The 11190-nt window shown below is 36.5% G+C and overlaps 2 protein-coding genes across 2 annotated transcripts; one reads left to right on the top strand and one right to left on the bottom strand.

The window, feature by feature from the left end:
- Positions 1 to 1254: 1254 nt before the first annotated feature.
- On the bottom strand, positions 1255 to 3167 carry trmt2b (tRNA methyltransferase 2B). The gene has a single exon (XM_077236802.1). It carries the CDS (start codon positions 2781 to 2783, stop codon positions 1332 to 1334), a length of 1452 nt encoding a protein of 483 aa, XP_077092917.1. The 5' UTR covers positions 2784 to 3167; the 3' UTR covers positions 1255 to 1331.
- A 1223-nt stretch (positions 3168 to 4390) lies between these two features.
- On the top strand, positions 4391 to 10511 carry dnajb12a (DnaJ heat shock protein family (Hsp40) member B12a). The gene is made up of 9 exons (XM_077236801.1): positions 4391 to 4578; positions 4976 to 5147; positions 5276 to 5421; positions 5520 to 5696; positions 5813 to 5892; positions 7749 to 7858; positions 9061 to 9233; positions 9343 to 9477; positions 9575 to 10511. The coding sequence occupies exons 1-8, from the start codon at positions 4446 to 4448 to the stop codon at positions 9465 to 9467; spliced, it is 1116 nt and encodes a 371-aa protein (XP_077092916.1). The 5' UTR covers positions 4391 to 4445; the 3' UTR covers positions 9468 to 9477; positions 9575 to 10511.
- The last annotated feature ends 679 nt before the right edge of the window (positions 10512 to 11190 follow it).

Below are 11190 nucleotides of genomic sequence, written 5' to 3'. Positions count from 1 at the left end.
AGTGCACTTATTATTTTCCCTAGTTCAGTAAGTGATTTCGTTGTAAGCATGCTTCATCCAGATCATCAGCCCTACTGAGTCACATGGCATTGTGCCATACTCTGGCACATGAAAATGGCTATATACAGCACATATTTGTGCTAGTTGGCTATGTTTATTCTGTGGTGCAAAGATATTTTCAAATGTGAAATTTCTGTTAATGCTTAAGGAACGTGTCCAATTGTCACAACTAATCATACTTACCATCAGACTTAAAAAATCCTATGAGTTTACATTTACACTTTTCTTTGCATTTACATATTTATGTAGCACTACACAAGATGGAGGGATGACGCAATAGTACCCCCTAGTGATAATGCAAGGGGCCTACTTGTATTATACAGTATATGTGTGCTAGTATCAATGAGATACTAGTTTCTATTAATATAATTATTTATTTATTTTTTGCATTTAAGTTTTTCTTAAAGTTTTAGTAAATTTGTTGTTTTCGTCGTTTTTGATAGATTTTTAAAAATAAGTCATATTGAGCTGAAGTCATAATTTATTTTACAGTTTATTTTATTTCAAGTAACAAACTTTTTTAGTTAACTAAAACTTTTATGGTTTTAGTTCATTATAGTAACACAAATACAATATATATATATAGGTCTAAATATACATATACACACTACAGTATGCATTCATACACACAGACACACACACACACACACATATATATATATATTGACAGCATGAGAGATTCAGGATCTTCAGCTTGTGCAATTTCCCAGTAAACACACACTTCAACAGTCTCGTCAGGTGTGGGTTTAATGTTCAAACCGAAGGTTTTGAACTCAAAGCACTTCAGCTCACAACAAAATAACTTAATGTTCTTTGTTTAACACAGACCTTTCTTTTCCCAGCCACACACACCTACAGCATTCTCTCACACCTTCTATTAGACCCTGCTGCGGGTCTTATTAGCTACAGCTGCAACTGGTATCTCTGGCAGCCTGGGTTTTGTAGTCCTTCATAGGCAGCCATCTTTCTTCCCAGCTTCCACGTGTGATGACCTGGGAGTTGTAGTTCTTAACAAGACGCCCTCTTGCTCCAGCCATCTTAGAACAATCTATCTCCCCTCTAGAACACACCCTCTCTTAATAGCAGCGTGTATATATGTATATATATATATATATATATATATATATATATATATGTGTGTGTGTGTGTGTGTGTGTGTGTGTATCGTAATTGTAATTAAGGGTAACTGCATTGAAATTTTTCCATAGACATTTAATGGCAGATAAACAGACATCCATTGGAAAGCAGCCGCTTTTTTTTTTTTTAAACAGTCACAATCGTTCAAAAACAAGCACTAGTTCACAGTGAGTAGTGTGTGGAAACAGGTCCACAGGGACTGCTACAGTTGGTTTGAAGGCTTCTCCGGTGATTTTTCTCTTAAAACCAGAACCACAGCAGAGCTCTCTAAAGTTCCTCATTGCCTCCCCATCAGGTTTGCATGATATATAGACAAGCCTTCTTATGGCTGAGTGGTTCCTCAAAGCTCTGACAACACGATAATGTAGGCCAGCCCGGGACGGATTCACAACAGCTGTCAGTCCGCCATCAGAATTCAAAGAAGCCATCATATTTGGCAGAACTACTTCTGCTTTGCCTGAGAGAAATTCACAGTTATATACTCCGTTTAGTGCTGCATTACACTTGGCGTCCTCGACCGCCTGCTCAATGAGCTCTATGCCAATGACTCTCTCCATCTGTGGGGATAACGAAATGCCAATGGCTCCAGTACCACAGCATATATCCAGAAGTGTGCCCCCAACACAAGCCCGATTCAGCTCCGCAACAGTTTTGTACAAAGCTTCCGCTGCTCCCCGATTCACCTGGAAGAAAGAATCAGCAGAAATGCGGAACTTGAAGCCAAGCACCTCCTCAAAGATATGGGGCTGTCCGTACAGAAGCTGATAGGGGGATTGTTCATTACTGCAACGGGTCATTGTGCTCTCCTGGAAATAAAGAGAATCCAGCTGACAAACTGCTCCTGGACCTTGTGTGAAGTACTCCACCAGAGCAGCTTTATGGATGCCAATATCGTCAGGCCTTAGGTTTTGAGGATGGAAGTAGACAATGGCCATGGTGTGACTGGCAGAATTGGTTCTTATCGTGATTTCTCTCCAGTGGCCACCATCATGAAACAAAATACATGGTCGGAGTGGTGAACGGCGTATAAAATCTTCATAGTACTTTGCAACCATGCTGTGTTTTGAAGGCATGTTCAGGAGATGGTCACCATGGACACATACTATGTTACCCGTTCTTCCATTGCCTATATAAAATCCAACAGTTTTTGGATTCCCATCTACCCCTTTGTTGACAGAGAAGGTTGATTTATTGCGGTATCCATCTCTCATTGGTGAGGGTACTATGGAAAGGAGAGGGAATCTTAAGTCTTTTGAAAAAGGGAGCATTGAATCCTGAGCTAGTTGCTTTGTCATCTCAAGCAAGATTTTGTGCTGCTGCTCTTGTTTCCACTGGAGCTGCTTCTCATAATTCATTCTCCACAAAGGAGTCACAGTGTCAGCCAGTCTTTCTTCCCAGGAAAGAGTGTGCCAGTCAGCAGGTAGTTTGGGGTTCCTGTTATTTATTCTCTTTACAGGCTTACAGCAAGTGTTGATAGCACAGCGGCTGGTTATTAAATAACCGAAACATATTTTTGGTATAGTAACGATTTTTTTCAACAATGGCCAGGTTAAATGTAAGCGCATTGTTTCATTTGCACGCGACATTGGTGCAGACTTCTAGCCTAGTCAGTGTCAGTGAGCCCGTGGGGTCACACGCTCAAACAGTGCTGTAGTCTAGATATATTCCGCCTCGCTATTTAAAATTGTATAAACAGTCCAGTAAAACAAATATTGTTCCTTCTACCTTTTTTCCATGTGGTAACTTGACAACATTTTGATACGGCGCTCTAATGACGCTACTTTCTTTACTAGTGCGCCCACTCTGCTTTCAGGCTGCAACAGTCGGTTACCGGAAGTACTACTTTTAACTTTTTTAAATTATTTTATTTTATTATTATGTTTCAACAACACAAAAAAACAAGGTACATTATCAAATATCTGAATATAACCGCAATTATTCAGCCTTAGGTTGAGAAGTACAACTTTTAACTATTTATTTTTCTATTTCATTTTATTTGTATTATCCAAAAAGTCTACTATAATCTGTAGCTATAATTACATGTTTCCATCGTGACAACCTATACCGTAAAAGGTGAATACATAAATAAAAACAATAAAACAAAAAGAGAAAAATAAAGTTCAAAAATGAGATTTCTTGTTTTTTTCATGATAACCGCGTTTCAAAACAGTCGATCCACAGACAAATGCACACAGCCTGCATAAAGTAGATGTGCCTTTTCACGAGCTGTTGTGACTTCAATATAAATGTGATGTCAGAACTACCAGTCACCGCCTTCAGTCATCAACTCCACCAATGGTGGGTCCCACAGAAAACAACCGGCCAATCAGAAGAGAGGCTCATGAATATTAAGTAGACAGGCCAAAATCAATCTGTTCTTGGCAGAGCTCCTGAGAAAGGAGCTGTACAAATATATTGAGATGGTTTTGGTACTTATACCGCAAATATATATTCTTAAGGAAATCAAAACCTAAAATAAAACTTCAGAAAGTTGTACAATATGGGACCTTTAAAGAATAAAATGATCAAGAACAACTTTATTTTCCATTGTAAAATGGAAAAAAATATTATTATTATCATATTAATCATATTCATTATTATTATTATTATTATTAAGGATAAAACATAATATTTTACAAAATTTCTTAGGAGAACAAACACATTCAGATCAGCAGAATAAACAAAAGAATGAATGAAGTAAAAGAGTTATAAATTAATGTGATTTTAAAATATAATAAATAAAAAAACAATAAGATTTAAGAAGTGAGTCTTTTATAGCAGTTCATATTGTAACGTTTTTATTTGATCACAAGTAATTTATTATTATTATTATTATTATTATTATTATTATTATTATTATTATTATTATTATTATTATTATTATCATTATTTATAAGTTTTAAGCAGAGGTGTCAAGTCCAGGTTCAGAAAGTAAAATTCCTCCTCAGTATTTTGTTCCAATCACCTGGATTTGCTAATTAGCACAGTTTTTCAGCCAGGAAATAGAACTAATTAGTGAAAACAGCTGGCTGAGTTAATGGGTGGAATAAACATATGGCAGGACTTTTACTTTCTGACCCCTGGATTTGACACCTACTTGGTTTTAAGTAATTTTACAATGTGGGAAACCTTAGCTTACAGAGTGGACGTTCTATCCACTAGTGAAAAACTCTTGACGTTGTTGCAAACGTCATCAAACTGCGTCTTTTGGGCCAGGAAAGAGATCAGTCATCAGTTCCGCCGTCGCAATGGAATCAAACAAGGACGAAGCGGAACGCTGCATCGAAATAGCGATCGCAGCGCTGCGAGATAATGAGCTCGACAAATCCAGACGGTTCCTCGAGAAGGCACAGAGACTGTTTCCCACGGACAAGGCGAGATGTGCGTGTAATGTAAATAAGAGTATAGTGGAGATCGTAGGAGGTCTGTTAAAGGGCCACCGGAAAACCTGAAGCCTGTTAGTTAGACAGTAATTAAGGCCCTGAGATCTCGATCTCTTATAACTGCGATATAAACCCATTTTCTGCTTTTAAATGATCAAACTGTATGTTAAAAAAATAAGAACCATATATTTTGTGCTCTTGGTTATATATCACTTCTGTTGGATGTCAATATAGGCTACTGTTTACATATGTTGGTTTTAAATTTAAATTGAATCTTAATTATTTCCACTGATAGATAGATAGATATACAGACAGACAGTTAGCTAGATAGATTAACAAGACATACAAACACCAGTGCTTCTTGTTAAAATGTAACTTAAGTGGTCTTGTCCCAGCTTTACTAGAGTCTATTGCTGAAAATGGAGGGCCTTCTACAAGTGAAGAAAACTTCGGAGAACATGATGGTTTACGAAACAGAAGCCACAACGCTGAAGATCACTCCTCTGGACATGGTGCCACAGAAGCTGCCAAACCTTACACATCAGAGCAGCTAGATGCTGTCAAAAGGTCTGTTATTTGTTTCAGACTACTTGCTTAAAAGTCGAGGCTGTGGTCATTATTTCTGAGATGAAGATTTTGATTTATATGTATGTGTTTGAATTATATATCTATGATCTGTCTTTTCCTTGGTGCAGAATTAAGAGGTGTAAGGACTATTATGAGATTCTTGGAGTCAGTAAAGAAGCCTCTGAGGAGGATCTGAAAAAAGCCTACCGAAAGTTGGCTCTAAAGTTTCATCCGGATAAAAACCATGCACCCGGTGCCACTGAAGCATTTAAAGGTATAATACATTAAACTTGTGCATCCAGCGTTTCTTTTCAGTATGGAGAAAGTTTGCATGTGGTCTTCTCATTTGTTCTGTTTCCTGGTCTTCAACAGCTATAGGTAATGCTTACGCAGTTCTCAGTAACCCTGAAAAAAGAAGGCAGTATGATGTCTACGGTGAAGAAAAAGCCCACCCAACACACAGAAATAGGACAAATCATAGAAATTTCGAGGCAGATATTTCTCCCGAGGACCTTTTCAATATGTTCTTTGGAGGTGGATTTCCAACCAGTGAGTCATATGACTTTTGAAATGTGGTATTAGAAATGGAACATGTTAGTGGTTGTGGTGGAATACATTCAAAATCCACAAATGTGTAATTGTGCCATTTCTGTTAATGTTTCAAGGTAATGTGCATGTGTACAGCAATGGCAGGATGAGGTTTGGCCATCAGCAGCGACCCGAACGACGAGAACAACAGAGAGAAGTAAGAGTATTCCAAGTTTATAAGAGTTTTTTGTGCCGATTTTTTACTAGTTGGGAAATAAACCCCACTTAAGTACAGTGTGCATTTACTTAGCTATTGTAACATATTTAGATATAAGTTTTCCATTTACAGAATGTTGATACATTAGCCAATGTGTTAATTATTGGGGAAACCTTTGCCAAATGTATACATGACTTTTGATATCATTCCTCATAAAACATTCATATATTTTTTTTAATGTGTCATTCATGTAAAATACTAAATCAACTGTTCTATTTAAAATAGTGTTTTAGCAATAAATTGAACAATTCATTTTAAAGGTACATTTATTTCATGACTTGCTTGTATACAGGCCTATGATACTTCTTTATTTGACCATATTTTAAATGAAGATTTGGTATAATAGCATCATGTGAGGTGACCAAAATGGTAAAAAAACAAAATTGCTGAGGTTTTTCACAATTCTACTCCACCTTAAAATTACATTAAAACCAAGCATGTATTTCTAACGGGCAGAATGCCTCCTCTGGTGTAAAAACAGGAAAATACTAGTGGCGTAAAAGATCAAATAAATGACATAGAATCAAATTACCTCATCTTTTGCATTCAAAACCTCCTGTATCCACACAAAGCAGTGTGCATATGAGCAGAGTATGCTGCCTCAGCAAATCACGCCACATCACTGCTGTTCTCGAAAATGTACATTTGTAAAAGTGGGGTTTTAGCACTTACTACCATGAAGAACAAATATAGACACCGACTGTGCATGGAGATCGATAGAAGACTCGAACTCTCTTCAATACTCAAATATACCCTGTGTGAGTTCTTGGTTTAAATGTTGATAATGGGTTATAGCTATTATACGAGCAACAATTCAACAAACACAAAGGTAATATTAAGTGATGTTCATTTTAAACACAGTATTGTTAGCTCTATTTTGCAACGAAATAATAGTTCCAACGAAAGCCACATCAGAACTGTTGTGCGTCTCCAACAGAGCGGTGTTTCATTAGTGAACGAATCTGCGGCTTTGAACGAATTGGAAGAGTCATTATTCATAAATACAGCCAGTTGCTTTGTTAATTAATAAATGATGAGAGGACTCATTCATTAAAACAGTGACTTGCAGTTTTAGTATAATATTTAAAAGTATCACTTTTTTACTACTTGACTACTTTACAACTTTTTTTATTTAAAAAATTGGGCCTATCTCATAAAAATTTTTTGTGCCATTTGTAATTGCATTCATGCAACATCTGAGCAGGATTAAATGGTGTGTAAATACATCTAGATGCAGCTTGTACCACTGCAGTGCAAAGATGTTTTTTGTTGATGATGATTTCATTTCATTCAAAGTATTGATTTAGTTTAATTTAATGCTTTATGAAAATAAATATATTAATGAAATTTTCAATTTGACATAACATGACATGCGTTTTATAGGGTTAGAAAAACTTTGCTTTAATGAAGGTAAAAAATGCACCTGAAAATTGTTTTAAGAGGGCAGATTTTGTCCCTTAATGGAAAATGTGACTGCAGGGGGGTATGCAGAAGAATGTTTAATGCCCCATGGGGTATGCCACCCTAAACAGTTTGGGAACCACATGCCTAACTAATTCAATTACCCCATTAATTATTTTAATTATTAAATCATAAAAAAAATAACGCTAGCAAAAACATGCCACTCGGGCTCTTTTGTCCCAATTCTAGGATTTTACCTTTTCACTTCAAAATAATAACTTTTTTTTACTCCACAAATCTAAAAATATTAATATCCACAAATCCTACATTCATTAATGGACACATGAATCTTTGATATGTAACTTTCATTTTAATAAATGATTTTCATTATCCAGGGTGGCCTTGCCTTGTTTGTACAGCTGATGCCCATACTCATTCTGATCATAGTCTCAGCTCTCAGCCAGATGATGGTTTCCAGTCCTCCATACAGCCTCAGCCACAGACCGTAAGACCAAACATTGACCGAAATGTACATTAACTTAAGTATATTATCTGGTGTGCTTGGTATGTTATTATTATCATTATTATACACTATTATTTTAAACTGGTGTGTGACAATACTTGCTTAAAATGCTTTTTTTTAAATAATTTCATGTAGTGTGTATTATTGCTGTTTGTGAATGTACAAGGTCTGCAGAGTTTCTAAGATCAAAGTGCACAACAAATTAAGTTATTGTCTCCTAAAAGAAAGAATCGATTATGAACTGCTGAAATGATTCCTCAGCAATTCCTGTTACAATTGTAACCTACTCTACCCGCTTCAAGTGGGATTCGAACTGGCATCTCTGGCATGGGAGGTATGTGTGTTATCAAGGACGCTAAAGATCGCAGTGTCTAGCGTCAGTTGCTAGCATGCCTCTTGAGGCCAGGGATGTGAGGTTTACTCGCACAGCTCTTACTAGCTTTTCTCGGTTACACTCGCCCCCCTAAACCTCACTCACTTCTGGGTCACCTCACCAAATGTAACTGGGCCTACTCGACCCGCCCCTAGCGGGACTCAAACCGGCATCTCCATCATAGCAGGCGGGCACTAACAAGCATGCTAAAGACCGCAAGTCTCTTGCGTCAGTCGCTAGCATGCCTCTTGAGGCCAGGGGAGTGAGGTTTACGCACACAGCTCTTACTAGCTTGCCTCCGTTACACTCACCCCCCATAAACCCCATTCCCCTCCGGGTCACGGCACCAAATGTGACAGGTACTACTCGACCCACTCCAAGCGGGATTCGAACCGGATTCTTGCCCTTAAACACTGTAGTTGTAGCGAAGCTAGAGACTGAATCTTCGAACAAACCGTTTTCAATAGCTTTGAGAAATGAGGTGATGTGCAATGTATATTAGGAGACAATTTAAGTGTTTTTTGACCTTTTATGCATGTAAACCTATTGTAGGAGACCTTCAAAAACAAAATTAGGAACTTTTAAAATAGCATTATAGAGGCACTTTAAAAGTTATATGAAGCTCTTTCTCTATTACATTGTGCATTTTGAGTTAGCTGTCAAACTACGTTATTTTGTTTGTTTCATTTTTAAACCTCAATTACAGAGACATGTTAAAAGTGAAAGCAAAAACATGTTTATTTCGAAGAATGATGGTTGTCTTGTGGGTGATAAATATCTCTGACGTTATTGTATATTCCACCTACTTTAGATCAATGGGCCACACAAACAGGCGACACACTCCTACTCTGAAGGTGCCTTACTATGTTGGTGACCACTTCTCAGAAGAATATACAGGAATGAATCTCAAGAATGTTGAACAAAGTGTGGAGGATGACTATATATCAAACCTGAGAAACAACTGCTGGAAGGAGAAACAACAAAGTATGTGATGCATATGAAGCTGCTTGATGCGTTATGTGTAAAGAAAGTGATGCACATGTAATTTTGCATAATATTCTGAAAACCCAGACATATGTGCTCTTATTTGCAGAGGAAGGCTTGTTGTATCGGGCACGTTACTTTGGGGACACAGACTTGTACCAAAGAGCGCAGAAAATGGCAACACCCAGTTGCTCGAAACTTTCAGATATACAGGTTCTGTTACATGGACACTGAGTAGCAGAAAGTGAGTCGACAGTTTACTTTCCTTTTCTGAATTTTAGCTTGTTTATCTAGTGTGTTCTTACCTGTGGACTTTCTTTGACCGTTTGTATTTGTTTCAGGTTGTGTCCTGTTGTGACGTCATTTGAAGATGTTCATGTACAAAAAATGTTCTGTTCTCTTTGCTAAAACGGGACATTGCATTGCACCAGTTTAAGAGAAGCAAAGATAGCCCATCCTGGTGCCACAGGAGTTCGCTCTCATCTCTCCTTCAAAATTTTCTGAAAAATTACAAGTCGTGGAAGATCTTAACATCTGTGAAGTAGTTTTAAATATGGATTTAAAAATGTAATGAATTAAGAATGAAAAATTAGATGATTTGTTGGTAGAGAGGAAAGTAAACTGCTGTTAATTGGTAATCAATGCTGCTAGCTTATTGCTTTTCCTTTTTTATTTACACCACGTTTTTTTCTTAAAACATTTTTTTCAACACCCATATTTGGGCTTTCTGAGCCAACTCTGAAATTTCTAGTAGTGTTTAAATCTGTTGATCTGACCACAGAAAGTCAAATGATTGTGTCGGTGTCATTCAGCATTTAATTAATTGTTTTGCCTGTTGGATTTTTAAAAAGAATGTTTGAGATTTATGCAAATGGAAAATTAATTATTTATTAAATGGTGTCATACTGTTTCTTCCATTTTAATTTACTTTCTTTAGAAAATGTATTAACATTCATTTAACAGTGTGTTTTGCAGAGTGTAGATTGAAGGTTCTAAAGCATAATCAAGTGCCTTGCCAGTTCCAGTCTTGCTGTATACTGTCCCTGCATATATGTAATATAGGAAGGAAAAAAACATCACTGCTTGAATTTAGTGCTGAGACTAATTAGCCACTGAAAATATTATTTTCCTGGACATTTTCTTTTTTTATATACGTATATATTATGTTGTTTCGGTTCAGTGGAACATTTTATGATTTTGTGTGTAGGCTATGTATGTAATGTAACATAGTTATCCAAAAGGAAATAAACAATAAGAATAAATTTTCTTTTTAACAAATTTAGAGTTAAAATATAATCATGCTTAATTTCCATACTCCAATAATAAGTAGTCTTTATAGCCAAGTCTGTTTGGACAAACATCTTTTAATGTTTCAGAAATTCTCTTGTGCTCCTCAAAGGTGCATTTAACCAATCAAAAATACATTAAAATTAGTAATGTTGTGAAATATTACGATTTCAAATATGTTTTCTATTATAATATATTTTAAAACGTAGAAAGCTGAATTTTCAGCATCATTACTCCAGTCTTCAGCATCACCTGATTCTTCAGAAATCCTTCTAATATGCTGATTTGTTCCTCAAGAAACATTTCTTCTGATCGGTGTTATTTTCATGGAAACCGTGATACATTTTTCTTAAGATTATTTGATAAATAGAAAGTTAAAAATAACAGCATTTATTTGAAAACAATTTAAGTATTTACCGTCACTTTTAATGAGTCCTTTCTGTATGAAACTACAAGGAAAGTATTCATTTAAAAAAATAAATCGTGCTGACTATAGTAGATTGAGTTCAACAGTCGAAATGTCAGTTTTGGAATTGCACACCAGGTGGCAGTCATGAGATTTGCCGCTAGAAATCAAAGAAATAGAGATACGTGCCGCCAGCACGTATCTCGGACAGATTGCGTTCATTACTAGGCAACAGATGCGCGAACACACGGAAGTTGACGGAAC

Source organism: Siphateles boraxobius, unplaced genomic scaffold (assembly GCF_051911475.1).
Source record: "Siphateles boraxobius isolate OS27281-9 unplaced genomic scaffold, OSU_SipBor_1 20, whole genome shotgun sequence".
Taxonomy (NCBI): domain Eukaryota; kingdom Metazoa; phylum Chordata; class Actinopteri; order Cypriniformes; family Leuciscidae; genus Siphateles; species Siphateles boraxobius.
Note: the sequence above shows the minus strand (reverse complement) of the source record. Positions and strands in the feature narration are given on the sequence as shown.

Bases quoted from the DNA above. Each gene is read 5' to 3' on its own strand.
- trmt2b (XM_077236802.1), bottom strand. From the start codon at position 2,783: ATGTCGCGTGCAAATGAAACAATGCGCTTACATTTAACCTGGCCATTG.
- dnajb12a (XM_077236801.1), top strand. From the start codon at position 4,446: ATGGAATCAAACAAGGACGAAGCGGAACGCTGCATCGAAATAGCGATC. The intron at 5,697-5,812 runs GTGAGTCATATG...TAATGTTTCAAG, and splicing joins TGGAGGTGGATTTCCAACCA to GTAATGTGCATGTGTACAGC. The intron at 9,234-9,342 runs GTATGTGATGCA...TCTTATTTGCAG, and splicing joins CTGGAAGGAGAAACAACAAA to AGGAAGGCTTGTTGTATCGG.